The sequence below is a fragment of the Mirounga angustirostris genome, unplaced genomic scaffold, assembly GCF_029215605.1.
Source record: "Mirounga angustirostris isolate CCGP_5_RB_7025 unplaced genomic scaffold, mMirAng1.0.hap1 SCAF_15, whole genome shotgun sequence".
Classification (NCBI taxonomy): Eukaryota; Metazoa; Chordata; class Mammalia; order Carnivora; family Phocidae; genus Mirounga; species Mirounga angustirostris.
Window position 1 is genome coordinate 11470442 of NW_026991723.1, and position 25005 is coordinate 11495446.

General features: G+C 42.7%; 1 protein-coding gene across 9 annotated transcripts in view; it reads left to right on the forward strand.

Moving 5' to 3' along the window:
• Positions 1–25005, forward strand: part of PIP5K1B (phosphatidylinositol-4-phosphate 5-kinase type 1 beta) — a 307231-nt gene that overhangs the window by 170662 nt on the left and 111564 nt on the right. For all 9 annotated transcript variants that reach the window (XM_064579700.1, XM_064579702.1, XM_045882212.3 and 6 more), the window contains exons 5-6: positions 11172–11289; positions 20249–20401. In XM_064579700.1, coding sequence (XP_064435770.1) covers positions 11172–11289; positions 20249–20401 — 271 coding nt within the window. The remainder of the gene's footprint in view (positions 1–11171; positions 11290–20248; positions 20402–25005) is intronic.

Genomic DNA, 25005 nt, shown 5'->3' on the forward strand with positions numbered 1-25005 from the left:
GGTCTTTTTTTCACCTTTTTCTTCAGGAGTAGGAAAGCCAACATTGTCCATGCCTAGAATTTGTGTCTTTTTTTTTTTTTAAGATTTTATTTATTTGCGAGAGAGCACAAGTGGGGGTGGGGCGGGGGTAGGGGTAGAGGGAGAAGAGAAGCAGACTCCCCGCTGAGCAGGGAGCCCAACATGGGGCTCGATCCCAGGATCCCGAGATCATGACCCGAGCTGAAGGCAGACGCTCAACGACTGAGCCAGCCAGGCACCCCTAGAATTTGTGTCTTTGACCTTCACTCTCTATGCCAGGATAGCAGCACCAGCCCCTGCCTGGCAGACAAGCCGCTGGGGGGAGGAAGACCTAGCTAGCTGACCCTCTTTAGAAGAACCCACTGTCACATTTTAAATACATCATTTTTTATATCTTATTTAAATTCAATTAATTAACATGTAGTGTATTACTAGTTCCAGAGGTAGAGGTCAGTGATTCATCAGTTGCATATAAGACCAGTGCTCATTCCATCACGTGCCCTCCTTAATGCCCATCACCCAGTTACCCCATCCCCACACCCACCTCCCCTCCAGCGACCCTCAGTTTGTTCCCTAGAGTTAAGAGTCTCTTGGGGTTTGTCTCCCTCTCTGATTGAAATATATCATTTTAAAGTATGTATTGCTTTTCAATGTCAATATGACATGAAGCATTTGATTCAGTCAAGAATTTCTTCTAGCAAATACTATATTGTTTGTTTAACATATGTACTCTGGATGTATTTACATGAGCACAGAAGACACTGTCTTGAGTCTTGCCTCAGTTTCCTTATCTGGACTGTGTCTTCATTAGTTTAGCAAAGGGATTGGGCCAGCATTTCTCAGCGGAGTTGCTACTGGCTATTATGGATAAGACTGTTCTTTGTGCAAGACTGCACATTTCAGGATATTAGTCACCCCCAGGCCATGCCAGTAATAACCCCTTGTTACTCTCGCAATCAGAATGCTCCCACAAAGTGATGAGCAAATTCAATATCTTTCCATGGCGACAGTTTTATGGATATAGACACGTGTGAAAATTAACAGACTATACTTTTATCGTATGTCCATGACACCTCAATAAAGCTGCCAGGAAAAAAACCTATCTATATACACCATGGGTCAGTGTACTATAGCCCACGGGACTGGCAGCTTTATTTCCTGCCCTACCCACCCATACTTCTCCACCTGCCTGGAGACAGGAGTAGGGGGGAGGTGGGCAGGACTGTCCCCGGTTGTGAGCAGCTGAGCGGTCTGAAAGGTCTAATGATTCTAAAATGCGAAGAGTCTATCTGGGTCATAGAGAAAACTAATTGCTTAGGGCGCCTTGACATGTTCTAATTCACTACCATTGTGAAGCTGCAGGATCTGTTTCCCTTAGCAACGAAATGCATTGTGTTACTTATTTATTTAAAAGTGGCTCGGCGTCATTTTTAGATATTATGTATTTATTCTCCAGATGATTTCATTTTGGAGGTGGAAAAGCCTCTGGACTTGAGATTTGAAGGATGGTATAAAATCCCTTTCAACAATCTGGTTCTTCCAAATTCCAAAGATTTGGAATCTTTGGAATCCAAAGATTTTTCCAGTCTTCCAAAATCAAAGTAGATGAGTAAGACGACGGTGACCGTATCTTCATCTTTTGACCCCAGATTCCCTGCTGCACTCAGAAACTCAAAGTTGTCTATATGTTTTCATGTGTAAATGAGATGAGGAAAAAAGAGGATGTTTTATGTTTTGCCTTGTAAACACAAACCTGAGGTGGCAAAAGGAGGCAAAATTTATGAGTACCAACTATGAACCACCGATAGTTTTGATAGAATATTTATGTAACATATAGTATTAAATTATTGTTTTTACCTTTCACCTTTCCTGAAAAAATCCATTTGCCTAGAAGTAGCTAAGGCCCTGAGGCAGTAAGTGGCTTGACCCAAAGCTATACAACCAGTAAATGGTCGAGGCAGGATTTGAATTCAGGGACGGCTTGCTCCAGAGTTTTGGTTTTTCCTTACACTGTGGTAGTAAAGCACAGTAACAGGATTTCTACTTTTTTGAATCAGAAAAGGACCCAGCTTTTACCTCAGAGTTATCAACGTAAAGCTGTCTCTCCAGCCCCTTGACAAGCAGCGTTAATATTTTCCTCTGCTCCCCTTCAGAAGACACCATCACTGCCTTCCCTGCAGGGGAGAATATGGCTCGAAAGCTGGCAGTAAAAATTTATATATCTTTCCACATTCAAGAATAATCATCTACCTAAAGAATTTATAAAAGTCTTCTGCATCTTATCTCTTCACATATGAAATAGAGTTCAGTTGGCTGTAAGAATCATCACAGAACACAGATTGTCCGCAGGTTTGATGTCTGCACTTTTGGGGATTTATATGAGTGGCCAAAGGATACCCTCATTGGGCAGAGAATTAAACAAAACTACTGTAAGGGTGAGACAGTTTTCTAAATGGCAAGCAAACATATTGGTCAACGGTTCATATGAGCGTTGCCAGATTTCCGTGCTGAATGTTATTTATGGTTTTGATAGATTAGCCACATATAGCTGCATTTCAAGGACTGCTGACATAAACTCGTCCAAAACCTATCTATATACACCATGGGTCAGTGTACTATAGCCCACGGGACCAATCTGCCTGCCTGCCCCTTTTTGTTAATAAAGTTTTATTAGAACACAGCCATATCCACTCATTTACATACCGTCTGTGGCCGCTTTCTCACCACAACAGTAGAACTCTGAGTAGTTGCAGCAGAGACTGAAAGGATTGCCAACCCCGCTCAGTACAGGCATTCTGTACCATGTCTTATGGAGATGTGGACAACACACGAAGCTGCCAGAAAAGTCCTCCCTGCTCTGGGCGCCTGGGTGGCTCAGTCGTTGGGCGTCTGCCTTCGGCTCAGGTCATGATCCCAGGGTCCTGGGATCGAGCCCCGCATTGGGCTCCCTGCTCGGCGGGAGGCCTGCTTCTCCCTCTCCCACTCCCCCTGCTTGTGTTCCTGCTCTCGCTATCTCTCTCTGTCAAATAAATAAAATCTTTAAAAAAAAAAAAAAAAGTCCTCCCTGCTCTAAAGAGGAGATGTAGCCTTTGCCGGACAAGCCAAATAGTGTGATGTCCCTTCAAGCCAAAACTCTTTAAATATTTGTTTAACATTTATGTAGTGGGGATGGGGAGAAACTGATTTCCTCTTAATAAAAGGTACATACCTCTTCCTTTAGTTCAAAATAAGAGGTTTCTTGCATGTACTGAGTATTACATAACATTTTAACTTATTTGAAATAGCCTTCCAAACACAATTTCCCTCGATGGGACCCACTGCTTGGGAGGTTTAGCATTTAAATAGCCAGTGATACCACGTGTTTCTGGTGACAGCCCACAGTGCATTATTTGGCTTTGAACTTCCAGCTGCTTTCAGCTACTGATTTTTTTTAATTTAATTTTATTTTATTATGTTATGTTAGTCACCATACATTCCCTCATTAGTTTTTGATGTAGTGTTCCATGATTCATTGTTTGCGTATAACACCCAGTGCTCCATGCAGTACGTGCCCTCTTTAATACCCATCACCAGGCTAACCCATCCCCCCACCCCCTATCCCCCTCCCCTCTAAAACCCTCAGTTTGTTTCTCAGAGTCCATAGTCTCTCATGGTTCTTCTCTCCCTCCGATTTCCCCCCCTTCATTTTTCCCTTCCTTCTAATGTCCTCCATGCTGTTCTTACGTTCCACAAATAAGTGAAACCATATGATAATTGACTTTCTCTGCTTGACTTACTGCACTCAGCTACTGATTTTTAAGGACTGGGCTGTCGGCTGGCTGGCCTCAAAAGATAGTGTGGTCTTGCATTGCACAAGGCAGCACACGTGTCTCTCTGCCGGAAGTGCTCGGCAGGAGGGTGACGGCCAGCAGGGACTGTGTCTTTGGCTTTGCTTTCCTTTGTTCTCCCATTGAAAAGCACTATCTAATTTGGCAAGAGAGCGGACTGATTGCTATTTCACTGGTTAAATCCAGAGTCATAAGGGACTCCACTTGCCTGAATTGGCAGAGGAAATGAGTAACACCGAAGTCTGCTTCTGCAGACCCTGACTTACAAAGGTCCAGTTTGAAGAGTAGGTGCCACCATTTTTTTGTTACTGGACTCTGGAGTCCCTTGTCCAACCATATTGCTGCTCAAATCCTGCTTGTCTCTCTAGCACCATCTGCACATGAAGACAGAGCACCCGTTACTTAGCCTGCTGTTTGTGGTCATGCTTGCAGAGATGATGAATTTCATGTTTCAGCTTGGCTGGGCTAAGGGATGCCTCATGGCTGATAAAACAGTATTTTTGAGGGTGTCTGTGCTGATTTCTCCAAAGGAAGTTTGCATTTGAATTAAGACCTGGACCCAAGATCACCTCACCAATTTGTTGGAGGCATCATCCCATCTGTTGAGGGCCTGTGTGGAACCCAAAGGTAGAGGGAGGGCAAACTGGCTCCCAGCTTGAACTGGACAGGGATCTACTCCTGCCCTCAGACATTAGCACTCCTAGCCTCTGGGCCTGCCAGCTCAGACCGGGACTTACACCATTGGCTGCCCTGGTTCTCAGACCTTTAAGCATGAGCTGGAACTAACTGCAAACTTTTCTGGGTCTCCAGCTTACAGAGGGCAGATTGCGGGACTTCTCACCCTCAATAATCACGTGAATGTGTCTTTCACCCAGGAGCTGCTGACTCGGTCCTTTTGCCCACAGACCCCAAACCCATTACTGACAGTTCCAGTTTGCCATCAGTGAATTCACCAAATACAAAAGGCTGCCTTGAAAACATCAAAGCTCTGGTTCTTCGCTTCAAAACTGGACCCCTTATGTGCCTTGGAGATGTTAAAATAGTCTCACCTTCCTACTTAGCACCAAACCTCTCCTCCCAGTGCCACCAAAAATGGCACTGGGTTATCAGGCTGTGAAACCACAAAGCTAAGGTGTTCACGGTACACACAAATGAGAATGCTCCTGTGGGTAATCAAGCTTTTCTAAGTAGAATTCTGCCCACCTGACCTTGCAGGGGGAGGTCCTGCTGGACAAGAGCTGGTGTATGTGGGCAGGGGGTACCCCGAAGCCTATGGCTGAATCCTGAAAAGGAAGACTGGCCTAGGAACGTCAAGTTTAAGTTAAGGCACACCTGTCCACTTAGGACTTTTCCACTGGTCTGGTGTGGATCTAATCTCCTGATCTTGTTGGTTCCTGACCAGCTTTGGCTATTACCTTCTCCCTGGACTTTGATTTTTTATCTGCTAAAGGGCACATGCCGGGTGGTGGCTAAATGCTTCCTGCACGCTTCAACAGTATGTAATTCTAAACATCCATTGTCATTAAGAAACACACAATTTTAAATTAAAGGGGGGCCTGGTGGCTCAGTCAGTTAAGCGTCTGCCTTCGGCTCGGGTCATGATCCTGGGGTCCTGGGATCAAGCCCCACATCGGGCTCTCTGCTCCAAGGGAAGCCTGTTCTCCCTCTCCCTCTGCCTGCCGCTCTCCCTGCTTGTGCTCTCTCTCTCTATCTCTCTGTCAGATAAATAAATAAATAAAATCTTGAAAAAAAAATTTAAGATGAGCAGTGGCTTTGGCTTTAACAGCGGAACTCTCCTCTCAGAAGAGGTGAATATCAGAAGGTTAGAGACTGGTCTGTGATCGAACTGCTTTTTGGTGAAACAAGGGAAAAAAGAACAAGATAAAGTACTGTTGTTTATTCAGAGTTTTTCCTGCCTTTTATGGAGTTAACATACCCTTTCTTTTTATAATTTGGTAAGTACAGTACTTTAATTTGCATAATTGTTTAGGTTCTTACTTAACGAAATAAGGTTGAAAATCCCACACTGACCTCCAAATTTTTATTATTGAAATTTGACTAGCTTATGGGATCTGAACATGTAGAACCATGGGTCAAAACCTCACAGCTGGAATTTCCAAGACCTCGATTTTATGCCAAGACAGGAAAACTTTCTCCCCTCCCCCCACCCCACAAACACTACCTAAATGCACTGAAGGAGCGTAATATAAATCTTACATTGTAAAGAGGTCATTTTTGCTGAGTAAGTGTAGGTGCTGGGCGCAGTCTCCAGATGGATACCACCCAGGCACAGGCGAGGACAGCCTGCAGGAGGCTCTGCTGGGACTCTTCACTGACCAGTGGACCCCTGTTCATTGCACCCATGTTTAACCACATTAGCTAAGCATTTCGTGCATGCGCCAAGGGTCTCTGTGCTGGATGTCTGTAGGCCAGCACCCATACCCACACCCAACAGGTCTGCCAGAGCATGACCTCTGAAAACCAGGGTTGGTGTCTCCTGGCTGAGCTGCCCTGTAACTATGGACAGACTCCGGTACCCATTGATCCACATTTCCTTTAGTAGAACTTCATTCATGTCCAGCTCGCATTTGCTATTCACTAGAGCACCTTAACACACAGAAGCAAACCTTTCTGCCAGGAAACTGAGCTTGCAGAGCTCTGTGGGGGGGGGGTATGTGTGTGGGAGGTTATAGCTTTTAACCCTAAACCTTTCAAAAATATGTTGTGAATGGTAATACATAGAAGGGTTTATCCTCACACTGCTTTTCAAAGGAACACTGAGAAAAGTCCTTTCCATCCTTGTGTCTTTTTACCCGGTGTCCAACTCCAGCGATCACTGTTGCTAGTGGTCTGTTAACTTTTTAAGGATTTTTTAGTTAAATACATGCACCGCCAGATTTTTTTTCCTTTTTGTATATAAATGGTGGATGCCACACACAGTATTCGGCCTCTTGATTCTTTACTTAATTTATCCTAGAGATCTTCCATGTCACTGTGTAATAAATCTCCTCATTTTTTAATAGCTGTATAGTATTCCGGTGTGTGGCTGAACCATAATTAATCTGACCTGCCTCTTCAGAAACAGATGAAGCTAGTTTGCTTCCAATCCTCTGTCCTTACAAACCGTGCTAGAATGAATAACCATGTACACATATGTTGTTTTATACATACGCTAGTTCGTGTGTGGGATAAATTATAGGCATGCATTTGCTGGGTCATAGAGTTCTATACATTTGTAATTTTGAAAGAGGTTGTGAAAATGTCCTCCATAAAAAAATAGCAACTTACTTTCCACTAATAATGTTTCAGGGTGCCAATTTCCTTTGAGCTTTATCAAAATTTTGGATTTTTGCCTATCTCCTAGGTAGTATAGTCTCGATGACACTTAATTTGCATTTGTTATATTATAAATGAGCTTGAACATCTTTTCATACATTTCACTTATTTATACCTCCATTTCTGTGAAGTGCCTGATCATATCTTTGGCTTTTTTTTTTTTTTCCTAATTAACTTTTTGGTCTTTGACTTTGCTTGTTTATGGGAGCTCTTTATATTGGGAGATCAGCCCTTTGTGATATGAGTTGCAACTATTTCCCATTTTGTCATTTCTTTGATTTTTTTTTTTTAACTACCTGGTCAACTCATTCTATATTCATGTCTGGGTTGTTTGCCGTCATCATACAGCCTCAATCATCCAAACGTATTCAGGGCTCCCCAAATGCTAAGCGCACGGCCACTCACATTTCTGTTCACTGTGATATTACCTTTCTAGAGGCTCTGTACCAGGGCTCAGGAAAGACAGCTTGTAAATGGCAGAGACAGGACTTGGACCCAGGCCTCCCTGGATCATAGCATCACCACCACCACCCTGGCTATTCAGTATAATTTAAGAGAATGCAAACTGGTCTTCTGTTAATCAAAGGAAAGTAAAACTCATAAGATAAAATCTACTAGGAGAGAAACAAACGGAGAGTGGTGATATATTATGACCCACTACTTGGGAATGTTCCCCTCCATCCATGCAAATAGAGAGGTTCAAGATGGTGTAATGTCAGCAAATAATTATGAGTTAATATATGTTAATTATGCCATGAAGAAGTTTTTACTCTGTGTGATGCCCGTTTGAGTGTAAAAAGTTCACCCACTTTCCATGTTCTCCATGTATGCAAATATAAGTTATTAACTGTCCCCCATAAGTAAGCCTGCCTCACAGTTGACCCTCACTGTTGACCCACTCTCTGTATCTCATGGTGGCCCAAAACTAGCTAGATTTTTTTTTTCATTTTTAGTGATTTGGCAGATTTTTCCACCAGCTGTCAGAGTGGATACCTACAGAAGTAAATGTTCCCTTTCTCATCCCAGAGATGTTCTGTGTGTATGTGTGTGTGGGCACGTGTCTGTCTGCTCTCCAGGGAAATCTCACACTGTCCTTTTTACACCATGACTGAATGAACCACAGGGAGATGCAAATCCAAGGGAAGCTTGTAATTGATGGTGGGTTTTAGGGCAAGGTGAGCAGCCCATGAAGTTCAGAGTAACCACAAGTAAAAATAATAATAAATACTCTATCCTCAGTGATAGCGTCTTGGGCCCCCAACTACATAAGAATAAGCCATTTAAAGAAAAACTCCAGGGTCACCTGGGTGGCTCAGTCAGTTAAACATCTGACTCTTGGTTTTGGCTCAGGTCATGATCTCAGGGTCATGAGATTGAGCCCAGTGTTGGGCTCCATGCTTAGCGAGGAGTCTGCTTGAGACTCTCTCCCTCTGCCTCCCCTCCCAACCCCCACGTGCGCTCACACTCTCTCCCTCAAATAAATAAATAAATCTTAAAAAAAAATTTTTTTTTTCTCATCTAAAACTAATGATGTAATGTATGGGGATTAACATAAGAATAAAAAAATAAAAAAAAATTTTTTTCCTTTCTAAAAAAGAAGAAAAGAAAAAGAAAAATTCCAAGGAAGTAATGAATGTTGAACATTGAAGGTAATGTAATGAGCTCTAGTGGAATTAGTTACTTTGATTGCATGAGCTAGAAAGGGGAGAAGAGAATGGAAGAAATAAGAAGTCGGCAGCACTCTTAGCCCACTGAAAGCAATCCACTTCAGAACCCAAGGCATCATGCTTACTTGGACTTGCTTGCAAGGGTGAGGAAGGATGTTGGAGGCCACTTTGAGCCTTTGTGATTTTACTCCTTATTTCTGCGTAGCCCACATTTTCAAGTGACTTGATGGCATATGAGTTCCAGAATTAATCCTCTTGACAATCCCGGAGGACCTGTACCTGAGTATGTGTCCCCTTATAAATCTCAGAGAAGGAAGAAATGTTCAGATGTAACGCCTGGGCAGCACATATGTATTATGAATATTCAGCTCTACCGGCTTTGGGAAATGGGAACTAGGCAAATGAGCAGGTGATTTGGAACCATTCCACACTGAGCTGACACAGAGGTGACTGCTCCTGTCCTGGGAAGTCCTGGTTCCTGCGCCACTCCCCTAAAGGGCAAGCCTCACCTCTAAAGATAAGATGCATGATCTGCGGTTGGTCCCTCACAGCACAAGCCAACTTCTCGCGCTGGGAGTCCCCAGAAGAAGCCGTCACCTGTGACCCTGCAGGAGGAAGATCTAGCTGCAGTAGATATATTGAACAGATAATCTCCTAAGTAGTCCTCAAGGGTGATTTTTTTTTTAATTAGGGTGATTTTTAAAATAATTAATTTTTAAATTCCAGTGTAATTAACATACAGTGTTATGTTGATTTCAAGTGTACAATATAGCGATTCAGTAATTCTATACATAACTCACTGCTCATCATGCTAAGTGTACCCTTCATCCCCATCACCTGTTTTCCCCATCCCCCCCACCCACCTCCCCACCTGGTAACCATCCGTTTATTCTCTATAGTAAAGAGTCTGTTTCTTGGTTTGTCTTTTTTCTTTGTTTTGTTTCTTAAATTCCACATATAATACATCATATGGTATTTGTCTTTCTCTGACTTCATCACTTAGCATTATACTCTCTAGGTCTATTCATGTTGTTGCAAATGGCAGATTTCATTCTTTTTATGGCTGAGTATTATAGAGAAACTAGTGATTTTTTACCTTCCCTCTTGACTTTTGACCATAAGCTTCATGTAAGAGTCAAGTTTAGTGTTTTAGCATTATCTTGAAAATTCATCCTTTCTCTCAAAAAATACTTATTATCAATGATGTTACTGATACAAAAATTTGAGTGCCCTGAACAAACTTCAGTTGTAGTAGATTCCAAGTGTTTGTTGCATGCTGAAAGCCTTTTCATTTACACAGTGTTATTTGTATCCACAAAAATCAGACCCAGAGAAATTTGCATAGAGCCTTGATGTCCACTTAGAATGTGGCGAAAAGCGATCTTGAACCTCTCTATAAAATTGTATTCATCTATTGCATTGTTTTTACTTTTCACAGTGAAAACTTTTAGTACAGGTAGATTAGGTGGCTTGTCAGATGTCCCGTGAAATGTATTATAGTTGTAGTCAAAGAATAAAATGAATAATAAACATCAAAATTCAGGCTAGTGGATGCCTCTAAGGAAGAAGAGGATTTTATGATCAACAAAAAGTACAGAAGGCAATTCAGCTATATAGATAATATTTTATTTCTTAAGCAGCATTTTCGCTTCATGAGTATTCGCTGGTTTATTTCTTCATGCCTTTTATGTATCATAAATATTGCACAAAAATTTTCAGAGATGAACTCAGAAGAAGGAAAAAAATAATGATGTATCTGGGAATGGAAATATGGTTTTAAATCCCTAAAATATTTAAGGTCTCTTTTCCTATAAATATGGATGTAAGAAAGAGTTCGGATTCAGGACTCATCTCTTTCCAGTGTGGTGATTTTGTTAGTAACATATTTTTAAAAGTATTTCACTTACTCCTAGTTTAAAATGTGTATCCAATATTCATGGCCAAACAAAAAAAAAATGCATTTTTCAAATTGTTCCATGTACTAAGGCCTGGATCTTATACCTAAAGCAATTCGATTGTGGTTTCACTGGGGAAGATGGAAAAATCACAGGCGCAGGGGGATGATGAAGAGTTTTCACGCTAAAGACACACTGTGATTGGTAGGGAACGGCTGCTTGGCGTGGCCTCCACTGAGTTAGCATCTGGTTTTACCTGATGGCCATTGCCCTTTGTGACATGAGTTTAGAGGGACCCACAATCGGGGTATGTTTTTCTAGCAGGGAAACTGGCCCAGGACCAGTAGAGCTAGTATTTGAAGTCAAAATTGTCTTTGCTAATGCTTTTTCTCTCTCTCACCTTTTTTTTTTTTTTTTTTTAACTGCAGCGAAGGGAGCAATCTGACCCCAGCACATCATTACCCAGACTTCAGATTTAAGACCTATGCTCCACTAGCATTCCGATATTTCAGAGAACTTTTTGGTATCAAGCCTGATGATTACTTGGTAAGAACCTGTAATTTTCCTTCCTTCTCCAGAAACGTGTGATATAAACATTTGTCTCATAGCAACAGTGACAAGTGGCTTGTGTCTCTTGTTTTATAAAGCTCTGGAGCGTAGTCAAAGGTCCAAGTTTCATAATGATGATAAATTTAGCTTCAGGAAATGTGATTTGACTCTGCCGCATTTACTAATAGCTACAAAATCTGCTGTGGTAATTGATATTTAAATAATTGTAGGATTGGTTGCTACAGATATATTATAATTAGCTCTAAATACTCCTGTGAATTTTGCTGATTGGATTCTCTTTGAAAGCCTTCTTATTTTATTTGCCTGATTTATACCATTAGTCTCAAACCTGCCTTGGCCCGAAACCATTTTCACCTTGACCTACAACTTGAATACCATTTCAAAGATGCTAGGTAGTTTTGTTCTCAACATTTCTTGATGCAGGCTCTTTCTAAACATGTTTTTATTTGGTACAAGGGCATATATTATCCTCAGGCTTGTCTTTTGGCACTCAGCAGGTATGAACACAACGGCCTTTTTGTGAGGTGGTCTGATGTGACCTCAGATGGTTACCTTATTCCTGTTCAGGGAGCCAGGAACTTCCTTTTTGTTTCAAGAGGAAAATGGTTTATTTCATAATTTGATCACTGTTAACACCCTGGGGCTCTTCAGAATTGGTTTTCAAGAAGCCGTAGGAAGGATGCCATCTAATATTTATTGTTCACCCCATTCTGAATAATCTTAATAAGACTTGAGCCAGATCCTGGAATAAAGCTTTGCAGAGGAAGTATAGCAACATTTATCCCTTGGAACAAAGAGTATTTAAACTGCATTTTAGAATTCGGGTAAGATGTACTTGATAAAATTCAAAGCTGATTCTATTCCGCACATGCACGACCCTCTTTTTTTTTTTAAGTTTTTTTTAACTCCAGTTAACATACAGTGTTATATGAGTTTCAGATGTACAATATAGTGAATCAGTTTCAGACATTACCCGGTGCTCATCACAACAGGTGCACTCCTTAATCCCCATCATCTATTTCTCCAATCCCCCCACCCCCTGCCCTCTGGCACAACCCTCTTCTTTAGTTGGACCCTGAGAAAATCCTATGACTTCTGCCCTATGAGGTAATACCGGCTCCTCGAGGCACATTAACAAGTCTTCACAGCAGTACCAACTGAGTGGAAAGTCCCTGGGCGTCCTGCTGTCCTTAAATGTGTTCCTCCAAGTAGCTGTCTGCCTTATCACGCCCCTCTCACTGAGATGTCAGGAGTCTCTACCCAGCACTACCAACCTGCCCTCACCAGCTACGCCAGGGCACAAAGCCACACATCCGGGGCAGTGGACGTGGGTGTGTGTGGATATGTACTAGAGAAGATTCTTTGGTTTCTGACCTTTCTATAATTATTGAGCGTCACTGTCATTCAGGAAGCATGTTTGGGGAACTCAGTGGGGTCTTGATACTGTCTTATGGAAAACAAGATTGACTCTCCTCTCCTGCCATGCATTGGAAGTCAGTGGATTCTCCTTCTGAAATTTCCTTGAGCTTCTGCTAGCCAAGGAGATGCCATATACGTGTGCTTCATAGCATGGATCCAGTCATTCCCTGACATGTCTGCCTGTCTATCCTTCACCCTTCGCCTTCCTGTGGTCATTGAGCTGCAGGCTGGGAAGCCCATTCTTGCATCATTCTGGCTCACAAAATGGCTTTCTTGGGGGAAGGCCTTTTCCTGATCAACAACACACATGGCTTACACAGTTTCCTAACGAGCCTTTGAACTGGCAAAGTTACCTTTGTCATGAGGTTATAGAGTATTTACAAAGCACAGGAGACTAAACTGATGGCTTCTCAGAGCAAAAGTCTTTCTTCATGTAGCTGGCAAAAGGTAAATTAATTGATCAGGTACTTTGAACACTTGTTGTAATGAAAATACTTGGCTACTAATTATAGGGAGATTCAAAAATTACAAGTCATGATACTCAGAGAACTTAGAATACAACTGGAAAGATGATTTGTTTGTATGGGAGAATCCCCAACTCTACCAGGCAGTAAGTAGACTGCAGTGCAACAGTAAATATCCAAGGATTTCAGAGGAGGGGGCGGGGGGGGGGTGTCTCCGTTACCCCAAGGATGAGGAGGGCTTCTTATAGGTGTGAAATGGTTTAGCTATGATGTGAAAATTAGAAGGGATTTGAGTAGGTGGAAAAGAAGGGAAGCATATTCAGGGGAGGGGAGGTGGTGTTAGGACGGTAGACCAGAGACGCAAATGCATTACCTATTTAGAAGCACTTGGGATGGACCAAGATGGCAGGAGTGGAAGGTTTGGATCATGAAGTTAGAAAGACAGGGCCAGATTATGCAAATAAACAGGGGTTTTTTTAATTATAGGAGACTGGTGAAATTTAAAGAGCGACTATATATTTGATGATGTTGAAGAATTAGGTTTTTGGTGGGATGATGGTATTATGGTTCTGTTTTAAAAGAGGAGTCTTGGGCTTTTTGAGACACACACTAAAGTATGGGTGAAATGATGGGATGTCTGGGATTTGCTTGGAACGAATCTTGAGGGAGGCAGGCAGAGGAGTGATGGGGTTATAGTAGAAACAAGATTGGCTGGGAGTTCATCATTGTGGAAGCTGGAAGAGAGACATATGGATGTCAATTACATAATTCTCTTTACTTTTATGTAGGTTTGAAATTTTTCATAATGAAAACTTGGAGGGCAGGGGGAGAAAAAGACAGGAACAGGCAGGTCAGAGTGCTTTTGTTTGATTCCATTTTTCCACCTCCCTGTAACTGGACCCATCTCTGGGACCTGCAAAAAACAAAGGCCCTCTAGCTGAACATGGCTACCTAGTCCCTAATGGTTATGGCCACCTACCTACCCTGCACTGAGACACCCACTGGGGACACCTCCAGCCCAGAACTAGAAGTTCACCTCCAAACCACTCCATCTGAAAACTCCAGCCAGTGATCTGAAGTGTGGTAGACGAGGAAGGGGTTTTTTTTACCTGATATGACATGCTTCCCAGAATTAGGTAAACCCTCAGACTTTTCAGCCCAACCCTTCATTGTGGATGAGCGGTCTAAAGCCAGGGGCGGAGAGGTGCCCAAGGTTACCCACGTTGGTGGGCACAGACCAGAACAGGGATCCCCCAACTGTCCCCCCATGTGCTTTTCCATTTACCAGCTGTCCTCCCAGCCCACGGAGTCTCATTCCTCTCGTTAAATATGATCTCACCCTAACACTCCCTCAGCCATCAAACTGTGAGGTATCCATTCTGAAGCATCTAGCCAAAGGAGTCAAAACACCTCCAACAAAGCATTTTTTGGAAGGGTTAATCCCAAATAAAGCGCAGGAGAATCAAATAAGACCTCCCTTAAAAACCTGTGTGAAGGAAAAAAAAGTACCGTCCAAAGCACGAAGTACATACTAGCATCTGCTAAACAGGCTCGTCAAACCCCAATCTGTGAAGATCTGATCTAAAAGGGGGGAGAAGGTAATGTTATATGGTGACTGGCAACTCTCCAGATAGGTTTAATATTGGATCTCCATGATACGCATGCATTTCTACTTAGTCTTGTGCTCTTGCATCTGGATTAGAGCCTGAATCATTCTGTTTACGTTCTCAGTACCATGAAGGTTCACCACGTGCCTCCCGATGACAGGTATGCATTATGAACATGCATAATGTGGATTGTGAGACCGCACACCCAAGTGCTTGTGTGTGCATGGCAGCAAGACTGCACCTCCTTCCTTATTTGTTCCAAAATAAACGCCTCCCAAGGGAAGGCCAAGGGCCCCCAGAGCACTTTCCCCCATCTCTGCTTGGGCAGCAAGCCTTTGGCTTGATTTCCTTCTCCCCCAGGTGCCCGAGTGTTCCAGAATCCAGAGTGGTGATTTACATGATGTCCTTCCAGACTCACCGACACCAATAGAGAGTGGGGTGAATATTTAACACTGTCAGGGGGGAAGAAATGGCAGGAAGAATGATCTCCACCACGCTGAGCAAGTTTACATTGTTAATTTGCCTTGGCTGGACCCAGCTGGGTTGTACTTTGTGGCCTTTCCAGTGGGGATCATCAGGCGGCCCTGCAGGAGATCGAAGGGAGAGAATGGATGCATTGGAACAGCTCGCACAAAAGAAAGGACCTGCAGGAAAGTGCAGAAAACGCAGGCGTCCACGTGGGACCTTGTGGATCAAGGCTAATTAAAATGTTCCCACCTCTCCTCTTTATTTGCTCGTCCACGGCCACACTGCAGAGAAGGTTGCTCACATGGACCATGGTAACCAAGTTCTAGGGTGAGAAACCGCAGACTTACAGGTGCTAACCGTGAGGTTCCCGGTCGGCATCGTCATGCCAATGGGCCGCACACTGATGCTCTGGGGGTGTGACCCCCCGCCAGGTTGTTAAGAAGTGTCAAAACAATTTCTTTTTCCATGCATATTAACTTAAGAATTACCTAATATAGGACTGTTTGACAAGTAACCCATGAAATACTTCCCATATAATGTCAGTGCTTATAGAAGAATTTGAGACTTTAATTGGAAACAGATGTGCAGGTCTGAATCCAGTTTTCTCTAGACAGCTCTTCCTGAATCACCCCCTAATTTCTCTATTTGCAGCCTCTAATTTCTGCGTTCTGTGTTGTCGTTGGCCTTCCACAACGTCGACTCCTATCCGTAAGAAGTTTCTGTGCCAGGAATTCAAAACCCACAAAACAAAGAATCAGAATTCCTAAAGAGAGTGCGGAGTCTGCCCTCACTCTTTGTAAGAGCTTAGGGTCGACACCTTTGTTCTCCGGTGTCTCAAATTCGTGATTACGCGAAAGAGGCACCGTTCTTTGTGACTCACTCGGAATGTCGTAGTGTATCTTTGGGTAGCCCTGTGGTCGTTGGCGTTGGGCTGAAACCCTCTGTGCATGCTGAGGCACGGCCAGCTTTTTTGCACCTGCAAGGTGTCCGCCCTGTTCCCCTATGTACGGTCATGCAGTAAGAACTATGAACAGCAATAACCAAGTGGTCCCTTTTGCCAGGGGTTTTGAAAGCATCCACTTTAAAAACTTCCAGCTGCTTTCATGGAGATACTATTAGCTTTGTTTTAGAGATGAAGGTTCCTTCGACCTGGGATGCCAAGGGTCTTACTCCAGATCACATAAGCAGCCACTGATAGAAGCATGATTTTTAAAAGGTGGTTCCAGGGGCGCCTGGGTGGTGCAGTGGGTTAAGTGTCTGACTCTTGATTTTGGCTCAGGTCATGATGTCAGGGTCCTGGGATCGAGCCCCACATCGGGCTCTGCGCTCAGCACGGAGTCTGCTTGAGTTTCTCTCTCTCCCTCTACCCCTCCCCCACTCATGCTCTCCCTCTCTCTCAAATAAATCTTTAAAAAAAAAAAAAGAAAAGGTTATTCCAGGTCCCATGCCCATCCCACTGAGATGAGCTTTCCACACGGATCCTGCACCCACAGCAAGGAAAGCACCGTCTGCTACCGCGGGGCTTTTACGGCATTCTGTGCAGTCTTCGGGCTGTTGTTGTTTCCCTTCCTAAGCTCTAAGTCACCCATAATGGCACACTGCTCAGCACGAAAGCATCAGGAAGCAAGCCTGGAGGAAGGAGAAGTGGAAAACGGAAGTTGCCATGGCTTTCAGCAAGGCGACACACGCTTCTTTCTTTTCTTAGAGAATTTTGTTTCCCTTATCCATGTGCTGCCAAAGCAAGATAATTTAAAGTCGGCGTCTAGAAACTGCCTTTTAATTGTTTTTCTCCCAGTTTCTTTCTCCCTTCTTCTTCCTCCCCCTACCTCCTACTCCCCTCCTTTCAGATTTCTCTGTGATGGGGACTTAACTCTTCAGAAGCCCAGCTACAAAAGCGTTGGGCCGTGTTCTGGATGTTTCCATCTTCAGGACACAATTCACTAAATCCTCTGGGGCTGGTCTGATCTCACACACTGGGTCCTGACCTTTTCCTCTGCTCTCAGTGTTTCTCTGGTCAGTAGTGGGGATTGTTAGTTGGTAAACACCGAGCACCATAACCCCAAATTTGACTTCCCTGCTGAGGGTTTTTTGTTTTGTGTGGTTAGTTTTTGTTTTGTTTTGTTTTGTTTTGTTTTGTTTTGCATTTCTGGTGAGATTTATAGCCCTTCACTTGTTGGTGGCGTTCAGCCATTTGTTCGACAGAAATTTATTTAGTGCCTGCCGCGTGCAAGGCACAGATCCTGCACCGTATCACCGCCTATGAGCCGAGTGGTTGATACCGTCATAGAGTTCTACGGTCTGCTGGGGGCTCGGAATAAGAAACAGGCATTTGCGGTATTTTGTGGTAACTTCCGTGATGAGAACATCCCGTGCCAGGAAGCAGATGATCTAGACTCACGGGACCGGGAAGAATTTTCCAGATTAAGTTCCGTCCAGCAAACGCTGAAAGCCAAAGTCACATAACACTTTCCTCGCTGTGCCCCGTGCCTCTTCCTTTTGTCCCCTAACCGTGGCTTCTCGGCACAGTAGACCGGAGTGGTCCTCTGCTCCAGACCTTCCTCTGGCTTTCAGCTCCCCCAGAGAAAAAGTCAACCGTCTGCTGCCCCATGTGGTCTGGCTCACCTGCTCTTCTGGCTTCATTCTTTCAGCTCTCCTGACTCTCTCTGCCCCAGCCACCGGCCTCCTGGCTGTGCCTTGAACTCCCCAGGTCTGAAGCCCTTTGCATTTGCCCTCCCCTCCCCCTGACGCACCCTTCCCCCAGACAGCCACAGGCCTCTGCTCAAATACCCCCTTCCCAGAGAGGCTTCCAGTGTCCAGCACTATTTAAAATTCATGGCAAATCAGCTGTCAGTCCCTGCTGGCCCTCCATCCGCTTTCTGTGCCCCATCTTCTCCATAGCACTTCTCATGTTCCGATGTACAGTTTCTGTACTTGTCTCCTGCCTGTTTTCTCCTGCTAGGGTCCAAGCTTCATGTGCACCTGGGCCATTACAGATGCTCAGTAGACGTTTTCTCAATGTTAAATGAGCACACGAATGAGGAGTAGCCAGCCTGGTGAGGGCAGAAGAGAGGTGGGTTTGGGTAGAGGAAGAGGCAGAATCCCAGTCGTTGAGAGTCTGTGGCACATTTGAGAAAAGGGGAAGTAGCTGTCAGTGACTAGAGCTAGATTTTAAGGAGGGAAGTGATAAAGGAGAAGGCTGGAGAGCAGGGCTGGGCCACTCATGGCCTTGACAGCGCTAGTAGGAAATCTGGGTGTTACCTTCTAACCAGACAGCAGAAAACACTGAAAATTGTGAAGGCCTGGGAGGATGTGATCAGATTAGCATTTTAGAAAGATCTCCGATTTCCTGGTGGAAAATGCATGAGAGAAGTCAAGAGTGGATAGTCGAGGCAAGGTGGAGTCTCCCATAGTAATGAAGGTATAACGTGAAACCACTGAACTTAGGGTATAAGCAAAAGAGAGGGCATGAAGGGGGCAGATACAATCAATAGTCTGGATATGAAAGGTGAGGAAATGGAAGGCATCAAGGATGATGCCCGAGTTTCTGGTTTGGGAACAAAATGAGTAAGAGGGAGAAGATAGAAATTGGGGGAGGGGGCAGGTGATCTAGAGTCACCATGTATGGTTGTGCAGGGTGTGCACTGCCCAAGAATACCTAGCTAAGCTGCAAGAGTAGAGACAGGAATTCAGCCCTTCTCCTCATCAGCCTTGTATCTGACCCAGAGCTACATCTGTCGGAAGAAAGAGACATCTCTTTCTAGGTACTACAAAAGCGTCATATGGGCTAACCATAGCCCAGAGAGGAATTTGATTTTGAACTTGGTACACATGAAGTGCTTGTAATATAACCAGATAGAAGTATCTCTTAAAAAGTTCGGCGTACAGGTCTGGATCCTTTGACAGGGATCTGGGCTGGAGCTACTCCAGCTGTTAATAGTCATCTCCTTATGGAAACCATGCATGGATGACATCTTTTGGGAAAGTAGTGAGAAGAGAATAGGTGTTGGTGTTCACGTGACAAATACACAGTGTGAGTCATATCTTCAGTTGTTATGGACACTTTCTGGAAACAGAGCTCCATAGACCACAGCACTGTTTGCATTATTTTATTGGACAGATGTGATGATTGATGATTCTGTCATGTCATGCTGTGTGTGGGGGGGGTGTGGAAAGCATTTCTGTTTCTCATAGAATTATTAGGATAAATGGATCAATTAAATTTTTAGAAATCTCAAAGGGCCCTCTTCATATATACATGGAACCTCCTTTGAAAGCTCATGGCAGAGAACTTCCTGTTTCAGAATGGTCTAGATGTGTAATCTGTAATTTTCCTCCTTGGAAACTTTGTGTACAATGAATGTATTTTTTTAATTTAAAAAAAATTTTTTTATTTAAAATTCAATTGAATTAACATACAGTGTATTATTAGTTTCAGAGGTATAATTTAGTGATTCAGCAGTCTTGTATAATAGCCAGTGCTCATTCCATCACGTGCCTTCCTCAATGCCCATCACCTAGTTACCCTGTCCCCCTCCAGCAACCCTCAGTTTGTTTCCTAGAGTTAAGAGTCTCTTATGGTTTGCCTCCCTCTCTGTTTTCAGCTTATTTTATTTTTCCTTCCCTTCCCCTATGTTCTTCTGTTTTGTTTCTTAAATTCCACATATGAGTGAAATCATAATGATAATTGTCTTTCTCTGCTTGACTTGGCATAATACCCTCTAGTTCCATCCACATCCATGTTGCAATGGTAAGATTTCCTTCTTTTTGATGGTTGAGTAATACTCCATTGTATATATATGCCACATCTTCTTTATCCATTCATCTGTTGATGGACATCTAGGCTCTTTCCATAGTTTGACTGTTGTAGACATTGCTGCTATAAACATTGGGGTGCAGGTGCCCCTTTAAATCACTATGTATCCTTTGGATAAATACCTAGTGGTGTATTTTTAACTGTTTATTTATTTACTCTTGTAGTATTCCATCTGCAGTGAACCTCTAATAGAGCTGTCCAACCCCGGAGCCAGTGGATCCTTGTTTTTTGTGACCAGTGATGATGAATTTATCATCAAAACCGTTCAGCATAAGGAAGCTGAATTCCTTCAGAAGCTGCTGCCAGGCTATTACATGGTAAGTAACCATCTGTAATTAAAACTCCTACCTGAGATTTAATTACTTTCCACAAGTTTTTTTTTTCCCCTCTGCTTTTTTACCGTCACCCTGTGGCATGTTTCTTTCTCTTGGGTGAGCTTTGTTTTGCATTTGGATTGTACTGCGACTGTTGTGGACTCGATTTTACCAAGTAGAACTGTTAGTAGAGGATAGTTGACTCCCACAGTTCTGGGTTCAAATCCCAGCTCAGCCAGCAGCGAACGGTATGACCGTGAGTAAGCAATATAAGCTCTGAGCTGCAGTCTCCTCAGTCTTTAAAAGCTGCAAAATACCTGTCTTAGATGGTTGTTGTGATCAAGAAAGACGACTGGGTGTAGGATAAAGAAAGCAGTGCCTTGCCAGGCTCTTGGCTCCCAGTACAGAGTCATAATGTGAATGCTTAGCATTCATTGAGCACTAAGCTATATGTGAAACACAGCTGTAAAAATAGTATTTAATGCCCAAATCTGCTGGAGATTAGTCACACGTATAAATATAGGGATCAAAATCGAAGTAAAAATCTCAGTGGACAGGATGGACGGATTTTACAAGGTTTGATCCTGAACAAAACTGGGAAATTTTTTTTAGAGCGTATTGTCTACTTTATATTAGAGAAAACAGAAGATCCACAAAGCAAGAAAAATGCAGCCGACTCATTTTTTGCCCAGAGATACATACTGCTAATATTCGGTGTATGTCCTTCCTGATGTATTCCATTCATACACACATTTTTTAAATAATGTGAAATTGGGATCAAATGGTCATTGCACTTTACTAACCCACTAAGTGAGTAAATCTTAAACGTGTATAGTTTTAAGCTTAGGTAGACTAGTCTCTTTTTCTAGAACTGCATTGTCCAATAGGGTAGTCATTAGCCATATGCAGCTACTAATTTGCAATTAATTAAAGTTAAATGGTAAAATTTAGCTGAACAGGTGGTTTACCCCAATCATGTAAGCTAGTATAACAAATAGTGTAATTCATCCAGTTAACAAGAAAAAATGTGAACATCATGTGGTAATCCAAATAAATGTTGAATAGAAACAAAGGCATTCAAAAGTCAACATCTTCTCCTGCTTAAAATTCTTTAAATTGGCAGGGAAGTTTTAACGTAAACAAATAAGTTAACACACATATTATGCATTTATCAGTCTCCAAGATTTATTTAGTACCTCATGGAGAAGAACAAGAGCCCTTTAATTGGAAATAATGGAAAAAGATAAGGATTCCCCTCCATCATTGTTTGCAAGATATATATTTGCAAGAATTTCTAGCAATAATAACTTTCTGAGTATGAAAAGGAATAGAAAAGTATAAACACTCTTCTCTTGTAAACGATACAATTAAAAATGAGCAAAACGTCAAGAAAATTAACTAGCAGTTTCTGGAGGTAATGAGAGTCCAGCAGATCTGCAGGATGTAAGATGCATCTACACAATCCATTGTATTCCATTATGTAGATCATCTAGGGTAGGAGGATAGAAGGGAGAAAATGAGATCCCGTTTATGAGGACAATAACTTACAGTGAATGTTATTAGAATAAAGATACAGGGGCGCCTGGGTGGTTCAGTCATTAAGCGTCTGCCTTCGGCTCAGGTCATGATCCCAGGGTCCTGGGATCGAGCCCCGCATCGGGCTCCCTGCTCCGCGGGAAGCCTGCTTCTCCCTCTCCCACTCCCCCTGCTTGTGTTCCCTCTCTTGCTGTGTCTCTCTCTGTCAAATAAGTAAATAAAATCTTTAAAAAAAAAAAAAAAAAGAAGAAAGATACAAATGAATGAAGGCAGACTATCATTCTGGTAGGGAAAGCAAATTATAGTAAGTATTATAATGTGTGAGCAATAACCCCAAAAGAATTTTTGTAATAGGAACTCTAAAATGCTTGAGTCTGTAAAAAACAAATATCTAAGAACAATATGAAGGAAACTACAAATTGTTATGGAAGGACGTAAAAAAATTTCCAACATAATGAGACACATTTCATTCCTGAACTCAGTATTGTAAAGATTTCAGTTCTCCCAAATCATGTTATAAATCCAATCTAATTCCAATCAAGAATGTCAGTAGGGCTGCTTCTCCGAGAAGATACCAAGGGTCAGATGGCACCGAGGTTGTGGGTGGGCCTGGGGGTCCCAGGGGTGATGGAATGCGAGACCATAGTGGCTTCTCTGTAGGCCAAAGACAAGGAATGGATGCCTGTCACCAAGCTGAGCCGCCTGGTCAAGGACATGAAGATCAAGTCCCTGGAGGAGATCTGTTTCTTCTCCCTGCCCATCCAGGAATCTGAGATCATTGACTTTTCCTGGGGGCATCCCTCAAGGATGAGGTTTTGAAGACTATGCTGGTGCAAAAAGCAGATCTGTGCTGGCCAGTGGACCAGGTTCAAGGTATCTGTTGCCATCGGAGATGACTGTGGACACGGTGGTCTGGGTGTTAAGTGATCCAAAGAGGTCGCCACTGCCATCCATGGGGCCATGATTCCAGACAAGCTTTCCATCTACCAGTGTGACGAGGCTACTTGGGGAACAAGATCGACAAGCCCCCCACTGTCCCATGCAAGGTGACCAGCCGCTGTGGCTCTGTGCTGGGGTGCCTCACCCCTGACCCCAGGGGCACTGGCCTTGCCTCGGCCCCTGTGCCAGAGAAGCTACTGGCGGGGGTCGGTAGAGACGACTGCCCCCTCTCAGCCAGGGACTGCACTGCCACCCTGGGCTACTTCACCGAGGCCACTTCCGTCACCATTCCCAAGACTTACAGCTAGCTCACCCCAACTCTGGAAACAGACTGCATTCACTGAATCTCCATATCAGGAATTCACTGACCAGGGCGCCTGGCAGGCTCAGATGGTCAGGTGTCTGCTTTCAGCTCAGGTCATGATCTCCAGGTCCTGGGATGGAGCCCCACATTGGGCTCCTGGCTCAGTGGGGAGTCTGCCTCTCCCTTTGCCTCTCCCCCTGGCTTGTGCTCTTTCTGCCTGTCTCTCTCAAATGAATAAATAAAATCTTAAAAGAAAAAAAAAAAAAGGAATTCACTGACCATCTTATAACGACCCACATACCAGAGTCTCCGTGCAGGGGACCCAGGCTCCCGCTGTGGCCACCACATACTTTGTACAAGAAAAATAAAGTGAACTAAGTCTGTGTTTAATAATTAAAAAAAAAAAAATGCCTGTAAGATTTTTCCCTGAGCTGGTTCATTTGAAAGTGACAACAAACAAAAAGAAAGTGAAAACAAGTATCATTTTAAGAGCATTTAAAAAAACAAACAGTGGAAGGGAGGGGTTGTAAGAGTAGACAAACATTTTTGATAATTAAAATAGTGAACCTGCTATGACATATACCAAAAACCCATAAACTTTTACTAATATTAAGATATTAATATATTAAAGAATTAGTACAGTGCTAGACAAATAGATCAGTGAATTCAAACAATTCCGTATTTCACATCTTTCACACACACACAAAATCATTCCATATGGAGTAAAAACCAAATGTCATGACCAAAACTACGAAAAGTTTGGAAGAGAAGAAATTTAGGGCCTTGGGGTATAAAAAGCTTCACTAAACAGGAAGCAAAAAGAAAACACAAGAAAGAAGTACGTAAATGTGACCACATCAAAAGGCAATACATCGGTACAACAACAACAAAAAATACCAGATACAAAATTAATGTAAGCACATAGAATATTTCTAGAATGGAGAAAGTGGGGAGAGTAGTTAAAAGTTGGGAATTGGGAGAAGAATCGGGATAGTAGAGAAACTTCTCCTGATGTAAATGCCCTCCAACAAACTGTTCTTAATTTCTCACCTACTTTTAAAGTGAAACAAAAATAGGCATGTATTTTTATTTGTATAAAAAAAATAACATACTGGAGGAGAATATTTACCCCATAGAGAATAGGAAAATGACAAATATCCAGAGTGTATTGAGAACTCCAAAAATAACAAAAACCTACAGAAAAACAGGCAAAGACTATTAACACAGAATTGTCTTCGAAATGGCTAAAAATACATACAACATACTACATTTCTCTAATAATCAGCGGTATTCCAATTTTTTAAAAAGAGTTTCCTTTTTTTTAACCAGTCACACTTACAGAAATTTTAAAGCTTGTTGCTGCTCATCATGGATGAAGAGTGACGAGAAATACATAATCTTACAAAGTGTGATTGTAAATCAGTCTACCCATTTTGGAAGATAATTTTTTCAGGAGCTATTAAAATTTTAAATGCTCATTGCTTAGACCCCAGCTGTTAATTTCCTTTTTAGCTCCCTTAGATCTTAGTCACACATGGCACTAATAAATTCTTTGCCTGTTTTTGGTTGAATCTCATTTGGGACTCTGTGTCCATTCAGTTCAGCCACTTTTAATGCTGTAGGTTGAGAATGATAAAGGTACTGTCCCATTGAGCCAACTTTAAGAATCAAATCAGAAAGAGCTTTATTTTAGTAATGGCCATAAATAAAGAGAATCGCACTCCCAATTTTAATTCTCATATTTCATAGATGAAAACATGTATTTAACAAAATCTTCTTTTGTGAAAATAGGAGAATTGACACATTTTTTTTTCCTTTTTCTCCTTTT